Source organism: Chelonoidis abingdonii, chromosome 8, assembly GCF_003597395.2.
Source record: "Chelonoidis abingdonii isolate Lonesome George chromosome 8, CheloAbing_2.0, whole genome shotgun sequence".
Taxonomy (NCBI): domain Eukaryota; kingdom Metazoa; phylum Chordata; order Testudines; family Testudinidae; genus Chelonoidis; species Chelonoidis abingdonii.
In genome coordinates, this window is record NC_133776.1 from 18,589,395 (window position 1) to 18,616,603 (window position 27,209).

At 39.4% G+C, this 27,209-nt stretch overlaps 1 protein-coding gene across 1 annotated transcript; it reads left to right on the forward strand.

Moving 5' to 3' along the window:
* Positions 1-19: 19 nt before the first annotated feature.
* PDCD10 (programmed cell death 10) lies at positions 20-26,261 on the forward strand. Its single transcript, XM_032776776.2, has 8 exons — positions 20-130; positions 9,097-9,311; positions 12,256-12,309; positions 18,959-19,076; positions 19,897-20,023; positions 23,130-23,208; positions 23,718-23,800; positions 25,778-26,261. The coding sequence occupies exons 2-8, from the start codon at positions 9,216-9,218 to the stop codon at positions 25,857-25,859; spliced, it is 639 nt and encodes a 212-aa protein (XP_032632667.1). The 5' UTR covers positions 20-130; positions 9,097-9,215; the 3' UTR covers positions 25,860-26,261.
* Positions 26,262-27,209: the final 948 nt, after the last annotated feature.

Consider the following 27,209-nt stretch of genomic DNA (forward strand, 5'->3'; position numbering starts at 1 on the left):
GCTGCAGGCTGGTTCCGGACAACGCCTGGTGTGTGGTAACAGGGGCGGACGCTTCCTTCTCGGGAGGCACTTCCGGCGCGGCAGCGGAGCACACTCAGGAGCGTTTAAGTTCCCGAGGGGAGTGGGGGAGGTAAGGTACTGGGCTGTGTATGTCCCCTTTTCAGATGGTGGGGAGGCGGTGCTCGGCTCCCACGGGCCGGGCAGGGTCACTAGTGTGTTCTCTTAGGTCCTGGTGATTCGCTTTGGCTACGCTGCGTTAGGGGCGTAGGACGCTTTGGAGAATGCGGGCCCCGGCTGAGGGCCTGTGGGTCTCCGGTGTGGCAGGGGCGGTATCTGAGGCCTGGCAGTTCGGGAGCCGTTGTGGGGGAGGGGCTGGTAATGCCTTAGGTAGGGGAGGGGTCTGGGATCCCAGGAGTGCGGGGGGGGGGCATCTCCCCACCCCGGCAAACAGCAGCAGGCTGAGGGGGTCAGCCAGCGGCTGGCAGGTGTACAGCCGGACCCGGGCCATGAGAGGCTGCCCTTCGGCCCTATCGCAATGCTTCACCTCTGCCCCCGCCCCGCCCCCTGCGTGCTGGAGGCCAAGGCTTTCCAAAGGGGCTAGTGATTCTGGGTGGCTGTTTCCCCTCTTTCCCCCCCCCCTTCCACATTTTGAGACCTCCTCAAGGGGGCCCGATTTTCGGATTTAGCAATTTCTGAATGGCAAGTTGGGCACCTTCCCTCACTTGTGAAAATCTTGGCCTGGGTGTGTATCTTGTGTGTCCTTGGGATGTAATATTTTAAAAGGGGGCTTTGGTTTGATTTACAAATGTAGGTTTTATAAAATATTTGTTAAATCTAATGATGGGAGTCATTCATAATTTCCCTTTCCTAGTCTTTGTAACTCCAGTCTTGCAGTAGTGTGCATGAGAAGGAGAAAATGAAACTGACCTATTTGTTATCCAAGTTGAAAAGATTATCCAATGCAAAAAGTAAACAGCATAATTGCTGATGTGTTTTTCCAGTTTAATAATTGTAGAGGAACTTAAGGAAAATTTAAAACAAATAGTTTGTAACCTGGTTGTCCCTTTAAACAGCACATCTGACTGTCAAGGCTGGTTGACTTCCTTCCTCCAGCCTAACAGTATCAGGGCCAAACCTCTGTGTTGCTTCCGTATCCCATGAAATAAGCTCACCTGAAGAAGAGCTGTGTGCAGCTTAAAAGCTTGTTTGTCTCATCAGCCAAAGTTGGTCCAATAAAAGATATCACAGGGGTAGCTGTATTTGTCTGTATCCACAAAAACGAGAAGTCCAGTGGCACCTTAAAAACTTAACACATTTATTTGAGCATAAGCATGGTATCTGCAGAAGTGGGTTTTTTACCCATGAAAGCTTATCCCCAAATATATTTGTTAATCTTTAAGGTGCCACTGGACATCTTGTTTCAAAAAAAGGTAACCACCTTGTCTCAGCCTCACAGTATCAATTTACTCGGTGGGTTGTGGTATCACTGAGGTTAGTTTTAATTATGCTCTCTAAAATATATGATGCTTTTTAATTTCTAGAAGCATCTGATTAAATCACAGGGATAGGAACAAAAGCTCTGTGTTCAAATTCCTGAGACTGCATAGGGAGAGAGAACTTGATAAAGGAACTGATGCATACTGTCACCTTCACCACATTCATTGCTGTAGTTGCATTGTATCCATGCTGATAATTTGTTGCTTGACTAAATTGTGGTGGTGTGATCTCTGCTAATTCTTTTAGGTTTCATAATCATATTAATTTGGCTAGGTACAAAAATTGGGGCTAGGTACAATTTAACAGGGCTTTTTTGTGTAAGTGATAGGTAGAGATAAACACATGACCCATTTTTAATATATCTGCTTTTTGACATTGAAATTCACTATTTCAAAATAACGTATGGAGATGGGAGTGAATTGCAAAGCGGATGAGATTCAGAACAGTTTTAATGAAGCTGACTGGTAGACTTCCATGTTTCCTGTAAATTGTTCACACAACTTTTTGAATGGTGGCGCTCAGCCACATTCACAACAATGAAGGATACCTAATTTCCAATGTGCACTTGCATTTTTTATCACAAGTAAGCCCAATTATAATTACTTGTATATATGTTTTCTATAGAAATATAACATTTTGGAAACATATCGCTATAATAATGTCTGAAAGGTTATAAAATACCTGATACTTTTTGTTGGTTTTGCCGTACACATGCTGCTTTTTTAGAATAGCTTATTGCCATACAGTTTCTCAAGTATAGCCTCTGCTTAGGTGGCTCTTTATTTTGGAAAGTTTTGGGGCAAGCCAGTTATGAAACTGTGGTAAACGTTTGTCTCAAATCTGGACTTAGAGTTCAACATCTGAGTGTTTACTGTGAACCTCCCCCAAGCTCACTACCAGCTTGGATTTTACTTCGCTGCCACCAGATAAGATTTAGGCTCTTATCAGCCTGGGTTCCCCAAATACTCCTTGGGGGACCCCCTCTGTGGCCTCCCCAACTTCCTTTGGGAAGACCCCCCACGACTCAGAAATCTGAGTCTACCGGTAAGGGAAAAATCCCCCCTCCCTTCCCTCTCTCCGGCGTCCTGCTCTGAGCCACTGGAGGGAATTGATGCAATCTCCTTTACATCACAATACCAAGAAAACCTTGTCTCCTTTCTCTCCAAAGAGACAGTTTCAAACACAGGGAAACTAAAGTGATTCTTTCTCTTTTTCCCCGTAGCCTGTTTCCGCCCTGGGGACGATAGGAAAGTAATCACAAGATGTAAGGCTTCCCCTCGCCCTGCGCCGGCCCCCGCCCCCCCGCGCGTGGACTTCCCGTGAGGAGACAGGTATTACCTCTGATACAGAATTTCATTCCTCTTTTGTCCTCACTATGGAAAGAGGAATGACTTACCCAGGTCAGTTTTTCGAGAGAAGATAACTTTGTATCTAAGAAAAAAGTGAATACAATAAGAGATAATACTGCATTAAGTGTCGAGGATTACAGCTCTGCCTTATATTAAGAAATAATGAATAACAGTCTATGGTGAAAAGATAGCCCAATTAAACCAGTCCATGCTATTATATCAAACACCTCTGATTAAATACAAATCAAGTCTCATACAGCCGATGACTTGTGTGGCCATTTTGTACTCACTCAGTTGTTTGAAAGTTGTGAAATTTTGAAAGAGTGGAGTTAGTACGAAAAGCTTGTTTACTCACAGCCGAGGGAAAGAGCCAGATAAAGACCAGTAACCCAATAGGCCTTAAAGGAGGACTCCAGAGTCGCCCCGAGTTACTTTTTGAATCGCGGGTCCTGCATTCTGTGCGCGTCTGGTCATGGTGTTGTGTTCGCTGGTGTAACCCCTTGACATAGTAAGAGGAAGTTTAACCTTTTTACCTTATCCTATCTACTTATTGACTACGCCCCCCAAATCACAGACGGTAAAATTTTCACTTGTGATGGTTGTTTCTACCTAGAATCTTTATAAACTAATCCGAGGTATTACAACACATGCACCTTTACATTTTACTAGTAAGCATTGTAAACTCAGATCTTCTCTACATCTAAGGAAAAGTTCTTAACCAGTGTTTCCGGGAAACTCTCGCGGTATATGAGGCATCCGCCTACTTTGTTAGAAGCTCCTGTAATGTGTTGATTTGTTAAAATCCTAAAATCTGGAGAGCTAGGACTCCAACGAAGAAGTTTTCTTGTTGTTCCCTTTGGCGTATTGAAGCCACTTTAGCGCTAGCATGGTCTTAGTTTGTAGCTGGATCCACCTGTCCCCTAACTATGTGGATCGTTAGCTTTTCCGAAGCGTACACTAATGGTTCATAGCATTCCTTGTTACTGGACTTGACCATGGCTTCCTCTCTATCATTTGTCTTGCGAGAACCATCGACAGGATGGAAGTTCTGATCTTGGTCTTCTCTGCATAAGGAATCTGCTCCTATACCATGCTCAGATTGTCATCTGGTTGTTACTATGTGAGATGGTTGTTGTCCAAGGTCTGGGGGCCTCTAGTACAGGTCAGACTGTGAGCGTCGCCTATTAGTTGGGTAAAAGCCTTCCTGACATTTCCTCCTTCCATTTAACTGTAGTTGGCTGGGGCTTCTTGGTCAGGTCGGTCAGTGGTGCAGCGATTTGGCTGTAGTGTGGTACAAATCGCCTGTAGTACCCGGCCAAGCCTAAGAAGGATTGGACCTGTTTCTTTGACTTTGGGACAGGCCACTTTTGGATAGCCTCCACCTTGGCCTGTAGGGGGTTTATGGTTCCTTGACCTACCTGGTGTCCCAGGTAAGTCACTCTGTTTTGGCCTATTTGACACTTTTTGGCCTTCACAGTTAGTCTGAGACAAACGTTTACCACAGAAACTTTGATGGGGTATTATTTCACACTCTGATAACATTCTTTTAGTCCCCTGATAAATGAAACTACTTGGTGTGTGAGGCAGGGGAGGCCAGAATGTATTCAAATGAGTGCATATTCCTTTTTTATTTTATTTTTGCCCAGTTAGACTGGCAAAGTTACAGTGGTTTAACTTTTATTGATCTCATCATGTTTATAACGTCATTCAGTGGTCATTTGCTCTACGTAAACTAAATTTTCATTCAGTAAAAGAACCTTCAAAAGTGAACTGATCATTAGGTTTGACACAATTTTTCCTAAAACAAATAAACAAAACTTGTTTAGTATAATGGTTTATATTTTGTTCAGAGCTTGTTAATTATTTAGAAACTTAAATAAAGTTACTGTACTTTACTCATAAAGTTGGAACATGATTAAAACAAGCCACATTTTACTATTTTTCATCAAATCACCAACATTGCCACCTGTCTTCACTTGGTGACTGAATCAAGCCCCTCATGTTAGGAAATTTCTGATTACTCTGCAGATAAAAATAGGTAAGAGCCAAACTGCCTGATTCCATGAATGCAAAATAGGATCTAGTCAAGGCAAATGCTAATTTTTTTTTTTTCTAGTTGAGTTTAGGGCAGTTTAGGTACAGTCTGATGTACTAGGGATGTAGGGGGTTCGTTGTTCCTCAGCTTGACCTTTCTTGAACCCTTATCTTTTTTCTGTCTAGAGAAAGTGAGGAAGAACTTGCTGCAGATTAGCGGTGCTTCCAATGGTCAGGGTAGGATGGTGGCACCTCTGAGGAAATTGTTATGCAGTGTCTGCTCAAGAAACCAACACTTGACTTTGGGAATCTGCTATATTATTGTCTGATGTCTAATCTTCCATTTTTGGAAAATATTATAGAGAAGGTTGTGGTGAGACAATTCTGAGTATCTAGATGCCTCAGATAATCTTGACCTGAGACTGCATTGGTGGTATTGGGAGAACTTCTGCTGTTGTTATCTGCATGTTGATTAATATGTGCTGCTTTTTGATATAGTTAATCATGAGGAGTTGGTGAGATATGGCGTCATTTTTTCTGGATTTTTCTAAAAAAGTGATGTCAGGCAACTGCTTTTCCATACCCAAGGGTGCTGTCATGTAGAATTCCGCAGAGTTCTAACCTATCTTCCCACTTGGGAAGATTATTGAGGTGGTATACGGTATGTGGTGTTTTCAGTATGCTGATCACATACAGCTCTAAACTTCCGCTGCTTAGCTTAATGTCTGGAGCATGGATAAAAATAAGCTGCTGAAGTTCAGTCAGGGTAAGACCAAGGTAATACTGGTAATTTGAGGGAAGCAGCCAGAAGACAATTCAAAAATTATCATGTCTCTCTTATTGAGGATTGAGATATTCTGTTTGTTAGTAGATCTTGCAAACTGGAGTTGATGGTAACAATGTTTAGGAAGACATTTTTCACCCATCTTTGCTTAGCTATGAGTTGGACCATTTTGTTTGGATATGGACTTTGCTACTGCAATCCATGCCTTTGTCACTTTAAGGTTACAGTTTTGCTATGCATGGGGTTACCTTTCAAGATGCACTAAACACTGTCAACTAGCATGAGTCTCAAGTGGTATATCTTGTATGGAACACGTAACATCAGTGCTTTGTGGTATGCACTGAATTATTCTTGGTTTTCAGGTGAAGTTTAAGGTGTTGGTTTGATGCTTCTGTTGACACTCCTCTGTATAAAGGAGTGGGAGCTGGGACAGACATTTTTTTGTGAGGCGCTCTCAGTTTTGGAGCACGCCTTTTTTTTGCCCTTCCCATTAGCCCTGCAGTCTGAATAACCTGATTTTGTTAATCTTCAAAGTATGCTGTAATGCCTCTCTAGTTATCCAGCATTTTGGGGTGGGAGCAGCATAATAAAAGCAGTTGTTTCCGATGGTATTGTAAGGACTTGATTTTTGGTGTTTTAGGCTATTTTCCTGGTTTTGGAGTAAGGATAACCTGCTGATTTTACTTCTGACTTTGTATGTTTAATTTTTGGCAAATTCACCAGTGGATTAGAATAGGTATGTTTGTATAGATATAGATGTACATGTGCTTATATGTATAATAACACATAGTAAGGTCCGCTGTGGAGGCAATGTTCTAAGTTTTTTGTAAATTCAAACAAAAAAGAACCTGAACTCTGTTGGAAATCTAGAGTTTCCATGAGCTTCATGGTAGCTCTGCTTGTAACTGAAGTGGGTTCCCAGGATGTGCCAGGGATTTTGCATCTTACCTCATTTCCATTATTATGAGTCGTAGACCACTACTACCACCACATATACTAAATGTGTTGTCCTGTGAATCCTCTACCACCTGGGTTCTCAAACATCATAGCACTGTGACCCTCTTCTGGGGTCATGTAGTAGTTTTTGTTATCAGGAGGGGGGGACCAAAGCCTGAGCCTGTCCAAGCCCCACTGCCCTGCGGGGGGAGGGCTAAAGCCCAAGGGCTTCAGCCCCAGGCAGGGGGGCTGTAACCTAAGCCCCACTGTGCAGGGTGGAAGCCCTCAGGCTTCGGCCTTGACCCTGGGCCCCAGCAAGTCTAAGCCAACCCTGGCAACCCCATTAAAACCCACTTTGGGGTCCTGACCCACAGTTTGAAACCTGCTACTCTGCCATAGTGGTTCAGAGATACAGCGCTGAGTCAATACACTTCCTCCTCCTCCACCATGTTATGAGCTGGAGATCCAACTTCAGTTAAACTCCTTGGAGCAGAGACAAAGTCCTATGTTTTTGCAGTGCCAGGTGTGTGCTTAGCTCTCTAATTATCTTGTTCAGACATCCTATTCGGCTATCTCTATCCTAGGTTTTGTACTGGCTCTCATTACCATTCTAAGTAGTTGTCCTTTTAGATGGGCATCGGTAGTGCCTAAGTGACTTCTTAGATTCTTTGGCTATTCTTTTTTGGGAATAGGAAGCTCTACTTTTTATTTTAGGTAGGCTGGGATTACTGGTATAAATATAATTGTGGAAAAGCTTCTATCAAGAAAGTCTTGTAGCATATCCTCAATATGGTCACTGTCTAGGTCAGTCTGATATCCTCTGGAAGTTTGTTCCTCAGCTAAATCCCCTGAACTGGGAGTGCCTTATCTCCTATTCACCTGCTTGATTCTGTGCTTTGTGATCTTCATTGTACCACAGGAATGCATCTGTCTTGGTTGCTCATGAACACAGAGATAGTCTCTACTGTAGCTGAGATATGATCCATTAACAACTTTAAAAGTTAGAATCAAGTCTTCGAACTGGCAGTAGAAGCACATTGAGTCAGTAGAGGCACTTGAATACAGGCTTGAGTGCACACTGGTTTAATGCTTAGAGGAGGCAGACATCTGGATACTTTATACTGTTCTCACATTCAGCATCTGGAAATTGCACTGTATGTATCCTGTTTATCCTCTACATAGTGTTGAGAGAACCCTTTCTTTAGATATAATTGAGATCCTCCTTTGCTCCATACACTCAATATGCATTGGCTATGCAGACTACACTTAAGCCTGAGCATGCATTCTCCATGGAAAAAAGCCTGTGGTAAGCTGGTTTGAAAGCAGACTGCTTGTCAACCTTCCTTGTGTCTCTGCGAGCTTCTGCTGGCCATTTCCCTGTTAACATGCAGCCCAAATTAACTTTGAAATGGGGTTATCGTGGTTGATAGAAACCAGAATATGAGACAAAGTGAAGATGAGTAAGAAAAATGGACTGATTCGTTGACCTGTAATAAGACAGTTAAAGAATGTATTCTCTTGCTAAATTCTATATTTAAAAATCCCTTAATATTTGTTACAGATTTGATATTTGAATAAAACACCCTTTCACTGATAAATCCTAAAGTTGGATAATATGGTACAGGTATTTAGCTCTATCTTGTGGGTTTCTCATGAACCAGATAAAGTAGAGGTATGAGTATTTTTCCCTTTCAATACAGTGCTCGTATGCAGATCCCCAAGTTAGATGGGTTGGGTAGGGTGGAGAACTTTTAAGTATTAGATTCAGTTACTGGAACAGCTATTTTCCATTGAGCTAACATAGTTGCTGACACACCCTGAGTAGGAACAAGACATAAGATTTCTGTTTATTTAAAGGCAAAATCTGATATCGAGAACTGAGCTAGTTGGAGGCAGCCTATAGTGACGATTGATTGTATCTTTTAATGAGTGATTATTAGGATTCTATTGAAAGTGAAACTAGATACATAGGTGTATAGGTTAAAATTTGATTGTATGTTTGTATTTCTGTTGTTTATAGTAATTGTGCATCTTTAAATATGTATTGCCATTTCAGGTCTATAGCACGTATCGCTTTAAAAGTATGCATTTTACATATATGAATTATATTATTAGAAATCTTATGTTTCTGCTCACTAATGGTGGTGAGAGCTTCCAGTGTGAATCCTATAAGGGAAGAATCAATTCTTTCTCTTTTTCAGTACTTTCAAGAAGAGTTGTGTATGAGAACTTGAGATACAGCTGTAACCTTTCCAGTAGTGCCTTGCTTATCAAAACAAATTCTTGGATGGGCTACAGTGACTTAAAATTTTAGAACTTCATTAAGTAGAAATCCCATTCACTGAGGGATTCTTTTCTTGTGAATGTAATGTGTGTTTTCGTCTAATTGTCATGCAGTACTAGATCTGCTACTTGAAACCTTTTGTAGTAACTTTTCATCTGAAAATTGTGGCAGTAGTTCAGTGTTTATAATATGTATTTTCCCCTCCCTCCCAGGGCAATTTTATATTTCAAGGACTTTAAATATTCTTGCACAACGAGGAAAAAGAAGAAACCCTTCAGTGAATGAGGAGTCTTTGCTTTTGTAGCATTTTTCTTGAGAAGTGGATCTTTGAATGAGGATGACAATGGAAGAGATGAAGAATGAAGCAGAGACCACTTCTATGGTTTCCATGCCCCTCTATGCTGTTATGTATCCTGTTTTTAATGAGGTAAGCTGTGTTCTCCTGTTCATAGTGTAATACTCTGTTCTGACATGGGGGTGCCTGAAACCAAAAGGCAAGTGGCACACTAATACATGCTGTTTGCCCTGATATGCAAGGATATCCTACCAAGCCCTCAAGTCCAACGTCTACCATACGTTCTTTTTTGTATTTCTTCATCCTTCTTATCCTTGAAAGCCATCAGCAACCTTTAACATAATCTTCAACAATTTCAGTTTTTTTTCTTTTTCGCCCTGATCTTTGCCTTAACTCTGGTTTTTTGGAGAGAAGTAGGACCTTGAGAGAGAGATCAGGCTTCAAGTATAAAAAATGTAAACTTAAAGTAGCAGTAGATTTTTCCCCTCCCCCTCCAATTTTAGAAGTGAAGAAGGAGTAGGATGCAGCCTGTCCCTGTCAAGTAATACCTATTTTGGAGAATACTGTTCCATTGGGACAGTTATTTCAATGCCTCAGTTTATGACTTGGGAAGTAAAGATGGGGATTTAACTGCAAAATATAATTTTAAATTAAATGAAAATGATCTTGTGGTGCTTGAAATCTGTGTATTTTGTGGTACTCAAAGCAAAGCTGAACACCTAAATGGTTTGATTACTGAGGCACCCACACGGTAGTCAGAGAAAACATTAAGAACATTCCCATTTCATCATACATGGTTTATGGAAAAGAGGTCTTGTTGGATAAACTTAGTATTTATTGATGTGATCACAAATGTGGTTGATAATGTACTTTCCTTTCTTTGACTTAGTTCCATGTGGTATTCTGATTTTTTTTTTTTTTTTAAAGAAAAAGAAGCACCATTCAAAATTAATAGAGCCCATATTCAACAGATTGCGAAAAGGAACTAAATGGGGAATTGTCATCTCAGGGGTCTGGTGTTTCTAGTGGAGTCCTGCAGTGATCTGTTTAGAATCATTACTAATTAGTATCTTTATCGATCTAGAAGAAAGGATAAAATCATTACTGGTGAAATTTGCAGGTGACACAAAAATTGGAGTGATAAATGATAGAAACAGATCAGTTATATGGACTGACCTGGATCACTTGGAAAGGTGGGTCCATTTAAACGTTTATTCTAATGCAGCCCAATGCAAGGTCGTACATCTAAGAACATAGGTCTTACAGGATGGGAGACTATCCTGGAATGTAGCTACACTGAAAAGAAAGTAGTGGTCAGGTTAGGTGCCAGTTGAATGAGTTCCCAGTGTGATACTGTAGCTAAGAGGATGAACATAATCCTTGAAGGCTTAATGAAGGGCATAGCAAGTAGAAATAGGGATGTGATATAACCTCTGTACATGGTATTAGTGAGACTTGCTAGAATACTGTGTCCAGTTGTGGAGTCCATGCTTGAAAAAGAATGTTGAAAAATTGGGAGGGTTCAGAAGAAAGCTACAAGGAAGATTTGAGAGCTCAAAAACATGTCTTATAATGAGGCTTAATAAGTTCAGCCTTTTTAATTTATCCAAGGTTATGAAAAAGTGACATGAACACGATCTATAAATACCTACAGGAGAAGAGGTCCAGTAGTAGGGGAAGCCCTTTAATCTAGCAGAAATAGGAATGATGAGATCCAATGGTTGGACTCTGAAGTAGATAAATTCAAACTAAAAATAAGAAGCAAATTTTTAACTTTGAGGCTAATTATTTTTTGTAACAGTTTATCTAGGGAATGTGATGGATAGATATCTTTTTAAGGTATGCTGTAGCTCAAACAGAAGATACAAGTGTGATGCAGAAGCTATTGGGTGAAGTTCTTTGGGCCTATCTTATGTGGGAGGTCAGACAAGATTATCATAATGCTTCCTGTTGGCCTCAAAATCTGTGAAAGCAGATGTTGTAACAACAATTAAACTGGCTGAAATGTAAAACTGATGAATGTTATATATTTGTCCTGTGACTCTATGGTCTCAATTAATGGTAAGGCTTATCTTGTTGAGGGAATAATGATCCCAGGAGGACGTTAACACTGTTAGACATAAATGTAGACAACACACATGCACAAATTGAAACTTAGAAAAAACAAACAACAAAAAACTTGTTACTGCATGAGTAATTTGAGTTTAGTTCTTTTGCTGCTCTTAAAGTTCTAGTTTGAATAAGATGAAAAGCACTAACATTTTCCTTGGCATTGTTTACCCTAGAAGATTAAGTATTATGTATATTCATGCGACTGCATGATACACTTTAGTCTTCATGCCTATGCTGAATTTTGTCAATCCTTTGTGATAATTGTTCACAATTCAAAATGATTTTTTACACTCTGCAAGTTCCTAAGACAGCGATATGTGCTAATACTCAATTTTGTTTTAAATAACAATATGCCACCCGGTTTTACTGATTTGACGTATCCCATTATCTTCCCAGTATGGATCGGATTCAGCTGAGGTGATGTCCTTGAGAATGGCAGGAAACTTTCTTTATACAAAGTGAATATTTTATTTTTATAAAGGCCCAATTAAAACATTTTGGATCATAATTTTAATCTAAAATGTAACTTTCTATATTGTAAGATTCATGCTAGTACTGAATTGTGACGTTGTTTCCCCAATCTGGGCCATGTCTCTTTTTGCAAATACTGGAAGTAGTTTAGACTTGTTCATGTGGCTCTGGGTTTTGGTCAAACTCCTTCTGTCTTTGGTTCAGATTCTCTGACTTCAGGAGCACACAGTGGAGAATCAACACTCCTGCCTTATCCATTAGCATTACAGTTTTTAAAGCTTTTTTGGGACAACTGTGAGCAAAATCTTCCCTTTTTAGTGGCTGGATTTCCAAGCCTCTGTCCCTCAGTTGAGACCACCCACTGAGTGCCTCTCGTTTGTTCTGTCCTTTCCCATTATGGCAGAAAAGGCCAAACAAAAGCTCAAAGGTAACTACTGGCTTTTCTTGTTCTGATGAAATTCATGTTACTAATGATTCTGAACTTTCATTGCAGCTAGAGCGAGTAAATCTATCTGCAGCTCAGACCCTGAGAGCAGCGTTTATTAAGGTGAGAAACTAATAAAGAATGATTTCAAGTTGTGTGTGGGTCACTCAGAAACACTATAAATAAATGTTTGAAACATAGTTTAAAATAAATGTGTTTTCAGCTTTATTGCTCTGTTTTTCTCTTTGTGCCATCTTGTTTTAGAAGCAATATTTAGTAAGGATCAAGTGGCCTACAAGGAGATTACCCAGCTTCCACTTCTTCAGAAAGACTAATGGATTGGGCTGTCTTAAACTTATATGATTGATTTTAAAAGTTTGTGGTGTTCTGTACTGGACTTATGAGGGAGATGGAATTATTTGGTGTAATTGCTAAATGTACTGATATTAAGCACTTCTGATATGAAAAACCTTAGTAGAAGATACTTGTAAAAATCATCATTAGTATAGACTTACTATCAACTGCTACTTCACATTAAATGTACAGTAGGAGACGGGTAGATTTTAGGTTCTGAACACTCTGCTCCTTGCCTAAGACAGACAAACTCTATCTCCGGTAAATCATTTGAGTGGAAATTCTGCAAGGAGCCGCTTGAGTTTTCCTTCTTCTATGTATGTGGTTCTCTTCTGCCTCCAGTCTGCCCCGCCCCCCTCCATGACAGGAGGTAAACTGGCTCTAGGTTAGTTAATTTTACTGTTTTTATAGATTATACAGATGAAATCTTGCCTGGAATTAAGATGGAAAAACAATGTTGAAACTTAAAACAAATTCCTTGTGTGGTAGGCCTGAGATTCTGTGCTGTGCCTCTAAGGATATGTCTGCACTGCACACTAAGCCTGGGCTCTGACTCAAGCCCCATTTCTGCCCACACCCAAATCAATCTGACTTGAGTCAGCAAGCACTCAGGACTGGAGTCCTAGAAACCTGCCAGGGCAGGGGTGGGCAAACTTTTTGGCCAGAGGGCCACATCTGGGTATGGAAATTGCATGGTGGTCCAGAAATGCTCATGAAATTGGGGATGAGGGCTCCGTCTGGGGGTGTGGGCTCTGGGGTGGGGCCAGACATGGGGAGTTCAAGGGGCTGGAGGAGGCTCCAGGCTGGGGCAGAGAGTTAGTGTGCAGGAGGGGGTGAGGGCTCCATCTGGAGGTGCAGGCTCTGGGGTGGGGCCAGGGATGAGGGGTGGTTTGGGGTACAGAAGGGGACTGGGGATGGAGCAGAGGGACTTGGAATATGGGAGGGGGCTCTGGGCTGAGGCAGGGGTTTGTGGTGTGGGAGGTTGCATGGGTTCCAGAGTGGGGCCAGAAATGCAGGAAGGGGCTCTGGTCCTGGACTGGGGGTTGCGGTCCTGGGGAGGGGGCTCTGGACTAAGGGGTTCGGAGTGAGGAAGGGGCTCCGGGCTGGGACAGGGGGTTGAGGTGTGCGGGGAGGGGATGAGGCCTCCTGCTGGGGGTGTGGGCTCTGTGGTGGGGCTGGGGATGAGAGGTTTGGGGTGCAGGAGGTTGCTCTGGGCTGGGAACAAGGGGTTTTGAGACTGGAAGGGGGATCGGGGTGGGGAAGGGGGTTGGGATCCAGGAGGAGGTTAGGTGTGCAGGCTCTGGGTGGCGCTTACCTGAAGCAGCTCCCAGAAACAGCGGCGTGTCCTCCCTCCAGCTCCTACGCAGAGGCACAGCACCAGCGAGGTGGCTCTGCGCACTTCTCCATCCACAGGTGCTGCCCCTGTAGCTCCCATTGGCTGTTGTTCCCAGCCAATGGGAACTGTAAAGCTGGTGCTTAGGGCGGGGGCAGCATGCAGAGCCCCCTGGCTGCCCCTAGGCTTAGTAGCCGGAGGGGGGGAACATGCTGCTACCTCCAGGTGCTGCACGGAGCCATGGCACATGCGGAGCAGGGCAAGCCCCCGACCCTGCTCTCTGGCGGGAGCGTCAATACCACATTAAAAGGTCTGACGGACAAGACGCAGTCCGTGGGCCATAATTTTCCCACCTGCGGAAAAAGATACGAGCCTTGTAATTTTTACAGTGTGGGCTTAGGTTACAGGTCTGTGTAGTGCAATATGGATGTGTTAGCAAGGCTGAGACACCTGGGTCCAGCAATTGTAAAGCCAGGTTTACAGTGCAGGTGGACTCTCAAGCATGGTCTTGGAAATACTGAGTCCACAAGCCCGTATCCCACAGATCCAGGTTTAGTGTACATTGTACACATAACTTAAGAGGTTTAGCACAGAACTCACAGCCCAGGGAGTGACTTTCAGGTGGGCACAGAGGTGGCTTAATCTGGACTATTATGGTGGATGCAGAGAGCTCTGTCTGAGTTACAGAAGCCTCCCTAGAGCTTGTGGAGTAAAAATATGCAGCCTAATTTTACTGATTGGAAGTATCCCATTGTTTTCCTAGTACAGACTGGATTCAGTTGAGGCAATGTCCTTTGGAGGTAATTTTATGGCTCTCTTCTGCTGTTGCTGTGCTGGCATAATCCTCTCCCAGCTGTATATGTGACTTTGAGGGCCTTTTTACACCACTCCAATCCTTTTACATGGCATGCAAGGGTACGAGCAAGGATGAGATTTTCACTCAGACTCTATGCTTCTTTACAAATTAAATCTTGAGATGTTCTCTTTATGCTTCTCCCACAAAAATAGAGAATATCCATGCAACTTTGTAATTTTTTCGACCAAAAACTGACTTTTTTAACATTTTAGACTGATACGCAGTGTTCCATGTTGATTGACAAAAGATAATGACAGAACCACAGGAAACTGCCTTTAGGAGAGGAAAGAAGGGGAAAGTAGGGAATAGGATTCTCCTTGATCAGGTAAGAACTATGTATTTAAGAGTAGCTTTGGCCCTTCTACCTTTCCTTGGATACAAAATATAAAAAGTTCTTTAGATTTCTTTTCATTAGCTGCACAAAATACTATGTAGGAGGCAAAGAAACAGCAATCCAAAGATCCACTGAACAGAAATACAGAAAGGTGCTTGACTTTTTTCATTGTGCTTCTGTAATATGAAAACTGGGTGTATTTTTAAAAAATCAACTGTAGTGTAAATTTTTATCATAGATTGCAATAAACATTTTAAATTAAACATTTGTCATCTCCATAAAAATACAGTTTAATGTAGGAATATGTACTATAATCTACTTCAGCTCCTTAAAGTTCTTTACCTTCTTGAAATTCCAACTCAACAGTTGGGCTTGGTCTTAAATGCATTAATCAAACTATTAATACATGAGCATAATTTACATTTGATAGAATCAGGGGCACAGTTCCTTAGCTGGCTTCTGCAAACTAGGTGTTAGATCCTTCTGAACATAGATTAAGATTCAGTTTCTGACGTCGTCATATCGTGCTAAAATATAGGAGGAACTGTTGGTGAGTCACATCACTTGCCTCTCAAGCACCTGGTGCCTATGTAGATTATAAATAGTACTTGATTTCTGCTCTAAAACACTGATATCTACTGGCCTGAAGACCAATTTTCGTCAATGACACAACTTGTATTGCAGTACAGTTTTCATTGTTGCCTTGGTTTGACTTCATTGAAGTTCAGCTGCTCTCTCACTGGGTCTGTAGATGTATTTTGGAATGACATTCTGGAATTTCCTGATTAAACAAGTATGTATATGGAGCAGTGATTATAGTAGAGGCATTAAACTACAAACTCTTCTGGGCAGGGCCTTTCTGTCTTTTCTGTAAAGAACTGTATATGTTTGTAGTGCTAAATAAAACCATAGCAATAAGCAGTCAAATCGATTTGTGTGCAGACAGAGGAGGGTCTTGAGACACAACCCGGGCTTAGTGTGCAGTGTAGACATACCCTTAGAGGCACAGCACAATGTTACAATACCATTGCTATTGCTTGTTAGCAGCAAATATATTATGAAAGTATTACCTCAAAAAATATAACAGAATAGTGAGATACTTCACTTGATATGGGATTTAGAATGTGCTCTGCTGTATAGAATGCTGTTGGCCATTCCTTGTCATTGGTAATCATTTAAAAAATATACAGTGGAAGTAATAGCATTCAATAAGTTTCTATATATACTGACTATCCTGAGAAATCGAATTCATATTCTCTAAAGAGTCCATTCTGTGCAGGATTTTCACTTCAGAGTCTTGACTCTTTAATGTAATACTAGTAGTTCACTAGCTTGTAAAGTTCTCTGATCCTGGGGGTAGCAGTAACATGGTAGAGCATGAAGTAGGCACTCTGTGGAGTATAAAAGCTGCCCTCCAAATTTTCCAACCAGTTTTTTTTTTTTTTGACCATGGTTGGAGAAGACACTCCGTGCCAGACACTGGCCTTGAGCTGGTCATTTTTCCTCCTTTTCATGGGATCCCAACTTATTGGTTGTCCACCTGCAGTAACCCTGACTTTCAGCCAGGTCTGATATGGTGGTTGTATTTTTGAAGCCTTTTCATCAGGTGATTTGATACCTTTTTTTAAAAAAAAATTGTTGGTGCCTGGAGTAACTGGCATTTTGCGGGCATTCTAACATGCATTTTTTCTTTTGATCAAAGCCTCAGCACTACTTCAGCATTCTCTACTAAATGTACAGTGCTCCGATGTCAGCATTGTTCTCTGTCTACCAGCACTTGAATCTAGATGCTCTGTCGTCAGATTTGTTAGGCATCTCAACACCTTCCATCTCAACACTTTGTTCTATACCCGTCTCAGCACTTGTTCTATATATATTGGTTCAGTGCTTTCCTCAATGCCCTTAAAGGCACAACATACTGGTGCTTCTTTTTTCTTCATTTTAAGTAAGGCCTCTGAGAAAGGAAGATCATCATGAGTTCCAATCTTGTCAGAGCACTACAGACCAATGTCAAAAAGCTGGTGACCATGTTTGTTTGCTCTGACTTCCTCTAAGTCCGCCCTGATGTACAGAAGACCCACATATGTCTGTAGATGTCACTTAAAATGCTAAAGAAATGGGGGAGTACCTTCAGGCTCTCTTTGAGGCATTCCCCAGGACGCTATTTGAGTCCAGTACTGAGGTTGGTCCAGAATGCTTTGAAGAGTAAAATCTTCAAAGCTAAAGCCCATCAGCCAACCCTATGGAGTACTGAGATTCAGTGCCAGCGTTGCCAATGTTGATGCAGGCTTGGCTTCATTTTGTAAACCTTTTAGGGTAACTTTAATACCAAAGGGCTCTGTCTCCTCACCAGCAAACCTGAGCATTACAACTGCACTGAAGGGTCCCAAAAACAAAAAACCCTTAAGATGTGACAGTGAAAATCTTATAAGATGATGGATTCAGAGAAACAGCATTACAGCTAAATAAGCTTTTTTTGCCCTCTGTGTTCCAGTCCAAAAGCTTTCCAGTTATTCTTTCTTGAATTCTAATTAAATCCAAGGTGGTGTATGGGTACAAAACTATGAGCTCTGATACTGGAATGGAGTTTTGGATAAGAAGTTTTCACTTACTATCAGTGCAATACAGTGCAACATGCTGTTGTGAGACTCAAACATGACATGACTGGAATAAAATCAGACAGTAGAGATATACTATCCATGTAATTCAAAAACTAAGAGGAGGAAGTCATCAGTGAAGGTGGATGGAAAAATTGGTAGATGGATGAAAAAATTAAATCCAAATATATGACAGGAAAATATGACAGTTGACTTGTATAATAAGAAAATAGTGCATGTCTAGGCTGCTGGTGAGAGAACTGAGTTCAAAATAAAACTGATAATTTAACAATATATAGAGAACTTTTATTGATTACATGGATAAAAATAGAATTAACATCTTATGCTTACAACAGTTTAGTGTAAAAAACATCTCTAATTTTTTGTTTGTTTCATCTTTTTAGGGGGTTCTGCTTTGTACTTTATTTCTTAGGACTTGTGTTCTTGTAAGATCTTTGAATATTATGCGGAAATGATTTTGAAAATGTTGATTTATTTTGGATTTATATTTTTGTTTGACATGTGGGAGGGTGAAATATTGTATTAGATTCAAAAGGTAATAATGTTTTTGTGTTTAGTGCAACTAAATGAATAGTTACATTTAAGGATTATTGAGTTTAAATAACAAAGTCTCTTAATAATGGAATATATTGTAATAGTAGGTGGTAGGGACTAAAGTAAACATGAGTAGTGGGAAATAATTAAAATACGAAAAGGAGCAATAGTCATGTGTGAAGCCAGTTATTGGATTATGCAGATCTGTTGTAACACCTGGAAAGAGTGTCATCTTCAATTACTGACACTCCATTAGAAGAAACACTGAAGCATTTGAAAAGCTATGAAAAAGTAATACTAGTGATATGTGAGAGTTATGCGGACAAATTGAAAATCACAATATCTGTGTAATCTGAAAAAAATATGGTTGAGAGGAATTAAATAGAAATATATAAAATGTCTTCTCACCTTCTATGTCAATATAATTTTGATGTTCTCAATTTTTATTCAAAGGGTAAAACCAGGTAAAGGGAGAGTGTGAGATACCCATAAATACTTTTATGGAAATGGGTGAAACGACTTAGTGGGAAAATTGCGGATACAGTAGTTCAAGAAACATTGATGCGATCTTGGAAAAATGCTTTACAAAGTGGTCTGCTGTTATGAGCCTATTCAACTTCTCTAGTCCATAATAATTTGATCTCCTATGTACAGTCTGTTGTCCCATTGAAATCTAGCTTTATGCTTTAAAATGTCACTGAAGTCCTAAATATTTCTTAATCAAAATGTTCTTTATAATATAGGCTGAAAAAGAAAATCCAGGTCTCACACAGGACATAATTATGAAAATTCTGGAGAAAAAAAGCATAGAAGTGAACTTTACAGAGTCTCTTCTGCGTATGGCCGCAGATGATGTAGAAGGTATTTATCATCTCTGGGAATGGGAGGTGGGAATTGCATTTAAACCCATGTTCTCTGATATTGATGGGTATAAGCCTACCTTTTGATACTGTTTTTCAGAGACAAATGTGACATTAAATATGAAAATTAGCATAGAAAATCTGTCAGTTTTCTTTTTCGGGACAGGTTTCATCTTAGTGAGCATTTTTTACAAATCCTGTTTCAGTATAGTAAAAACCTTATTATAATGAGCACTTAAGGTGGTATGGGTATTTTATTGAACATAGTAATTTAACTTTCATATTTATTATACTCTATAATTCTAAAAGCATAATTGACCTCTGCAGTGAAAATGATAAATTATTAGAATGTACAATGCATGTTATTCACTCAGTATAGCATGAAATCTGTCTTTTCTACAAGTTAGGAGGCAAAATGTTCTTTCTTATATGGTGGTGTTTTTTCCTCATAGAACCAGGAATTCACTGTAAGAGGGTTTCACTTCATTTGGTAAACTTTTTTCATACTGTATTAGATTAGCACAATGCAGTCATTCCGTTCAGTGGATCTTCCCTGGATTATGTTTTTTGTAAATTACATTAAAATAGTGAATGTTCTGAATTTTTTGGATTGAGTGGATAAAATCAAATAAAGGCATTTATAACAAACAGACTGTGCTTCTATCAATATAGAAATCCATTGCACATGCATAATGCAAGTCTGTGTACCTCTTTTATAATAGAACTTTGAAGTACTGATGGAACTTTGAATAGCAATATTCAGTGTCACTAGAAATATACTTGAGGGTAAGTAATAGTTTCTTATTTTTTTTGCCTATCAGAGTATATGATTGAAAGGCCAGAGCCAGAATTTCAAGACCTAAATGAAAAAGCACGAGCACTTAAACAGATTCTCAGTAAGATTCCCGATGAGATCAATGATAGAGTGAGATTTCTTCAGACAATCAAGTAAGTGCTGCATTCTGTATTTATCTGAAGATCAAGCTGGAAGCCTTGACTTGGATATTAAGATATTATTATTATTATTATTATTATTATTATTATTATGTGTTTTAAGTGGTGTGATATGGTACTTTCAGTGCTCCTGGAGCTTTTGGCAGTACTGTGCTGCTCTAGAGGAATGGACCATCCTGTTCAAAGAGCATGACCAGTGCCTGGCTCTATCTCTTGTCAACTGGAAACAGGAGTTGGGGAGCATACATTGCACCCCCGTGTAGCATGTGGAAGAAGTAGTGGTGCATTAAGATACTTTGTACTACTTTTGCTTGTGCTGCACTTGTTTTGTGGCTAAATAGGACATTAGTTTCCATGATCATGAAAAGTCAAACTACAACCAATCTTGCTTGTATATTAAATGCTTATATATTAAAAAATAGCGCTGTTGTAATGTGTGATAAATACCTTTACAATGTTCCTCTTAACGCACAGAGACTGTTTGTCACAATAGGAAAATATAAATCACAGGACTAATAAATATAGGACAGGATTGATTATGTAGGTAGTCAATAATTGCATGAGACTAACAGTGTTACTACCATGACATGGACTTGTTCTGTGGTCTTAGGCAAGTCACCCATCTGTTGTGTGGATAAGTTAGTTAATGTCCATGAAATATTATTATTATAATAATGCTATATGTGCTAACAGTTGTTAACTTAGTACAAGATGCAGCTTATTTGAGAATGGTTGAATCTATAGTTACATGGTTAGTATAATAGGATGATATAATGCTATTTAATTTGTATACTTTTTATATTTCAATTACTTGCTTTTGTTTGGTTTTTTTAGTGGGAATTTTGAATGCACAGATGGGGCAATACTAGCTAGTGAAAGATTTTAGAGGGGTTTGTGTATACTGTGATATAGCATGGCCAGAGGGCAGCATAAGAGTGTTAGCAGGGGGCCTTATTCCTGGCCAAGGGAGGAAGGTTTGCTTTAGATTAACTAGAACAGCTGTGGCCAATTAGAGCACCTGACTCCAGTTAGAGCACCTGACTCCAATCATGGGATATAAACCCCTGCTTCAGTCAGACAGGGGGTGGTAGTTGAAGCAGAAAGGTTGGATTGGAGCAGAGTGCAGATTGCAGAAGAGAAGAGTTTGTCCAGAGAGAAATAGAAGGTTTGGAGGAGTGTTGCGGTGGATTGGGAAGCCCAACAGAAACCCTAGGTAAGGGGCACCAGGCTTGTATAGAAGAGAGGCGAGAAGCCCTTCACAAGCTGACGGGTATGAGAGGGAAGTAACCCAGGGGAAGAAACCGCTAGTCAAGTGGTTCACCACAACCCCAGGGCCCCTGGGTTGGGACCTGGAGTAGAGGGCGGGCCCAGGTCCCTCCCTCTCCACTCCCCTCCTCCAAGGACACTAGGGGAGTGATTAAGAACTGGTTCAGAGGCAAGCAATATCGCCCTGAACCTACCCCAGAGAAGAGAAAGCGCGAGACCCAGAGAACAGTACCGGCAATTTGCCACAATACATAATGTATAAATCTTAAAAGTGAATTTTATTGATTTTTGAGGCTTTCCATACATGTTGTAATATCATGTATCCAGGTAAATATATCTAAATGTCAATAGTTTTATCTTCCCTAACACCAACACAACTTACTATAGTATATGTGTATGTAGTGGATACTGGTGGATGAAGGGGTAAAATTTCCTTAATGCTGATTGGCTTATACATGCCCATGTTTGTACTGCTATTTTTAAGTCCTGTATTGGCTGAAAACTCCTGGCTTTATAAACAGCATTGGCTTACTAAATTGGTTAACCATTCTCAATTTCTATTTCTATTGCATATGTGGGTTTCATTTGTTTTTCCCAAATGCTTGTCTTACAGTGTGGCAGTCTTCACTTTTAGAGCTTGACATTTCAATAAAAGGGTTGAGGCAGTGCCTTTGCTTTTTATAACAGGGGGTGGGGTGAAGGAAGACATGTTCATGTCCCAGCAATATAGCAAGCTTGAGTTTGCTTGACATTCACAAGCTAAGAGGAACAGTTATATAACTGAAAACAGCTAATGTTAAACATGAAACAAAAAGGGTCAGACAAAGATGTCATATCTATGCAAAAACTTAATCTTGATTAGTTGGGCTACTTTCAATGAACTCTGGATTCACTGTTCTGGACTGATATAGTGATACAAAGTGTCAGCGATTTCTCAAGCAGGAAATAGCCTGTAGCACTCTATCAGAAGAGTACCTTGATCTCTGCATTCTGCTCAGTGATTAGGAAATGGGATTATAAACATCCTGAAATGCAATTTTGAATTTTGGTAAGATAGTCGTAATAGAGTATAATTTTTGACATTTTATATAATGGTGTTTATAAAACTGTGCACACTATTGTAGAGTTTTGATATAAAGAAAATGGTACAACACAGTAACTACTCTCTTCTGATCACCCTTAGTACAATAAGAGAGATGCTGGCTGTTCTTGTTTCAAATTGATTTTAAATCCTGCAAAACTAGACACTGTTGTACACATTAGTCCTGTGTGTGGGTTAGTGGCATCAAATTGCTTTCAAAGGCACTGGATGTAAACATTTTCTGCCAGGTAGTTGAATTTTTTTTGGTGTTATTGGGCAAGCTACACGGAATCCCAAACTTTTTTGAGCCCCTTGGTATCCTAAGTATAAGGTACATAATGGATGAGTTTTTTCATATTTGTAACAAGCATTAAGGATTTAATTCTGCTATTAGATCCATGCATGCAACTACCCCTTAAAATGCTAGGAGCTGTGTGTGCATACTGAAGACACAGTTTAATTCTTACTGTTAAAACAATGAGTATATAGTATTGTTTAACATAGGTTTCCATATTATTGGATAGATGCTGGCTTTCAGAGTATAAGGAGCACATTAAACTTAATTTGGATTTTAGTACTATGTAATTTGATTAGTTCTTTGTATTTGGTCTTGCTGCATCATATCTACATTATTTCTATAAAATACTTTAGAAATAAGTATCAAATATGATTTTTTTCCCTGGAAGTGATTAAAATTCAGCATTAACTTAGGCTAACTTAAAATATTATCTCTTTTTTTTTTTAATCAAATAGGGACATCGCCAGTGCAATAAAGGAACTTCTTGACACAGTAAATAATGTCTTCAAGAAATATCAATACCAGAATCGGAGGGTATGTGAATTAAGATTTGCATGAAGTGTTGTATTATTACTGCTAAATATAAACATGAAAGATCTTTCATTCTTATAGTGTAAGGGTCAGTGGTAGAATTTAGCTAGTCATTTAGCGAGTCAGAAGGAAATGTACATGAAAAGAAAAGATAAACCAGTGTAACTAATTCAAATCTGTCACTAAGACCATATGCTTTTTTCTATTTATTTCTTCCAGTATGCATGGGTTTCTAATATGTATAGATGTGTCAGTGTTGTATCATTTCAAAAATATTAAAGTATAATGTGTCATTTTCTAGAAATGTCTGACAAGAAACTTAAATTCCATTATCACTTACCTTTTCATTTCAAAATGTTTTGAATTCCTGGATCTGCGTATCTTTAATTCACTCTTTTTGTTTTTGCTCCCTAATCCTTTGTAGCTTGTTACCGATTAGTTACTATAAGTATGTTGTTCTGTAAAGGTATTGAATGATTTTTTTATTTAATTGTGAATTTGTATATTTTTAGGCACTTGAGCACCAAAAGAAAGAGTTTGTAAAATACTCCAAAAGTTTCAGTGATACTCTGAAGACCTATTTTAAAGATGGAAAGTAAGTATGCTTTTGAATGCAGCTTCACAGCAACAAATGTGTATGTTCCCTTTTACGTGGTGGTAAATTACTTGGGCTCATATGGCCATGGCATTTTTCTATCTTCATTTCTCCGTGTGTCTGTAAAGGGAGAATAAACCCATGAATACTTAAACATCAAGACAAAGTAATCAGGTGTGTAATTTTGAATATTGTGATTCTCTTTACATTTAGAAAATTTCCTTCATACTGCAGTTTCTCAAAGTACTTTTCAGATAATATAAGCACCAGTTAGATGTAGTCAGCAGACCAATAGGAGAAGAGGAGAAATTGTGATCAAGGACTTAGCAGCAAATTTCTGCAGTTAATTAGATCATATGGAGATATCGAGATGTTTGGCCAATATTTATCTCATAACACACATTCACATGAGTGCATGGAAACTTTAATATTCATGCAGAGTCCACAATATGTTTTATGCCAGAGCTGAAAGATAATATCTGTGGTGAACTATTTGGTGTTTCAACTACCTTAGGAGGAAGGGGAGAATCACTCTTGGTATTCCATTGTGGTTGCAGGGAATCTTTGTACACCTCTACCCCAATATAATGTGACCCAATATAACATGAATTCGGATATAACGTGGTAACGCAGCTCTCCAAGGGGGTGGGGCTGCACACTCTGACGGATCAAAGCAAGTTCGATATAACGTGGTTTCACCAATAACGCGGTAAGATTTTTTGGCTCCTGAGGACAGTGTTATATAGGGGTAGAGGTATATTTGAACCACATGCTAAGAGTGGCACTGACAGGATTCCCCCAAAATGTCTGTCATCAGCCTGAAGATGGTGACAGCAGTGTAGGGCCTTGAAGTTTGAGGGGTAAAAGTGTAGTTCTCAATAGAATGGTTCTTAAGTCTGTATTAGGAATGTGAAGAACACCCAACAAACTAGATAAATAGCAAGCTTCCTATAATAATCAGACATCAGTCAGGAGTTATCAATAAGATGCAGCAATCTGCTAATGATTGTGTTCAGTTTTGAAAGGGTCTTCTAGAATAGGAATACACCATAATATGCATAGTAAAATACATTTGAAAGTAACAGGTTTACACAACTGATAGAAGGGCAAAATTAGCATGGGAGACTAGAAACCTGGAATGATGATGATTAACAAAAGCTATCAGACCAAACACAAATACACACAGATTATTTACGCTCCTGTAGTGCCTTTCATCTGATAATCTTAAAGCATGGAAGAGCCAGTGCTAGGATTTGGAGGGTCTGAAAAATACTGCATGAAATCCCGTCTGAGACTTGAATTACTGACTATGTTAGGATGCAAGAAGTGATATAACCTGCATAAAACTGGCCATGGCCCAAAGCAAGACTTTCTGAAAGGCACCAGAAAAAGTGCGACAATAAAGCAAACAAAAAGACAGCAGTCTGACAAGTATGGATTAGAGAGGTGAAAAATCCCATCTGTGTTGACCTCATTCTTGGTCTTTTTTAAGTTAAAGATAACTGAGCAATGCTGGCACAACACAGTATAGTTCCCCTGTTGTATGGGGATGAGGGAGAAAATGGCAAATTAATCAACATCCACTCCTGTTAACTTCAGCTGGACTTGTAAGTGCTCATCACTTCTGAAAATAAGGCTTTTAATGACCACTGTTCCACTCTTTTCTAGCTAGCTTTGGGTTTTTAAACTAAATTTTCAGGAGTCAATAGTATTGAAGATCCTACCATCAGTTGCTAGTGTTCTTTGCATGGGTAAGGCATGCAAGACTGTGATATCTAGTTACCAGCTGTAAATTGAATGGAGGCTGCTATACTGCAAAATATCTGAATGTGCTTCACTGTGATGTTTTGCTGAGCCAAGATGCATGTAGTTATCCAGATTTGGTACTAAAATTTATTGCATAAAGTATTTTAAGCAGTCCATATTTGTCTGAAACTGTTCTTGGTGTTGAAATATGTTTTTCTTATCTTATAACAGGGCAATAAATGTGTTTGTAAGTGCCAACCGACTAATTCATCAAACCAACTTGATACTCCAAACCTTCAAAACTGTGGCCTGAAAACTGTATATGTTGAGAGTTGTACTTTTCAATGGTGGATAGGATACCTTTATATGTAAATTTTAAAGTTGACTGTATAAATTATCAGTCCCTCTTGAAGGGACCTAATGCAGGATTTCGAATGGGATTATTGCCATCTTACACCATATTTTTGTAAAACATTGTAGCTTAATCATAATCTCACGATGAAGATTTTGCATCACTCTTTGCTATTATCATTCTTTTCAGAATTATAAGCCAAAAGAATTTACGCCTTAATGTGTCATTATGTAACATTCCTTATAAGAATTGTAAATATTTGGTGTTCTATTTCTGACATTTTAACTTGAAAGCGAAAAACTGCAAGACTATGTATTTAACAATATTGGTGGCAAATATTCAATAAATAGTTTACATCTGTTAGTTTGTCTGTTTGTACGTGAACAAAAAATGTGTAACCTGTTTCCCTATAATTAAAGAATATACACTGGATGTAAGAAGTAAAAGAAAATTATGTGGGTGCTTTAGGTCAATTTGCTTTTAAATCACACCATAAAAAAAGGGAGCTTTCCTGTTTTCCATTTCAATCTGACAGCAAACTTTTTTGAAATGTGTGATCAATTGCCAAACTTTGAGTAAGATACTAAGCCACACTTCTGTTATTAAATCACAAAGATAAAACAAAGGACCCAAAAGTAGCCGTTTGTTTAAATAAATAAATAAATATTAAAGGCAAGGTGCTGCAGTGGGATTACACTCATGTTGCTGACAAATTACACAGGTAATTTGTCAAATCTAGTTTAAATCTCAATTAAAGCTAAAATATGTGACAGGCATCCTAGTGAGCATTTCTTTACGTCCCAACTGTGGCATCTAATTAACAAGTATTTTTAAATTGCTGAGGCTGTTGAGAAACAGGACTAGGTACACTGCTAATGTTGGTTCAGGAAGGAAGCTTGCATAACACCAATCCATAGCACTTCATTTTCTTTATTACTATCTTAAGCATTTAAAGTATGAGCACTGAATTAGAATATTTTATTTTTATATATATGTGTGTGTCCCTATACACACAGCTGACTTTGTTCAGCAAATGACATTTTGAAATGGATATTCATTTTACATGACAATTAGCTTTATTTGTACCCTTTCCCATGAAGAAGGACTGTATTTAAAACTATCCTGTTTTAGGAAAGACAAGAGTTGTTTCTATCTTGCAGGCAACCAATTTTTCGGTAACTGCAAGTCTGTTAATGGTGGTGAGGGACACATTGTAGCTGATTTGCCTAGGGATTCAGGAGCCCTAGAATTGGTGTCTAAATGTTACATCCGTTAGGCTTTGCGGTGAATTTTTCAAATGTTCCAATACAC

Excerpts from the sequence above, each read along its gene's own strand:
- PDCD10 (XM_032776776.2), top strand. The coding sequence starts at position 9,216 with ATGAGGATGACAATGGAAGAGATGAAGAATGAAGCAGAGACCACTTCT. Across the intron at positions 9,312-12,255 it reads TGTATCCTGTTTTTAATGAG|CTAGAGCGAGTAAATCTATC; the intron begins GTAAGCTGTGTT and ends CTTTCATTGCAG. Across the intron at positions 19,077-19,896 it reads GGCCGCAGATGATGTAGAAG|AGTATATGATTGAAAGGCCA; the intron begins GTATTTATCATC and ends TTTGCCTATCAG.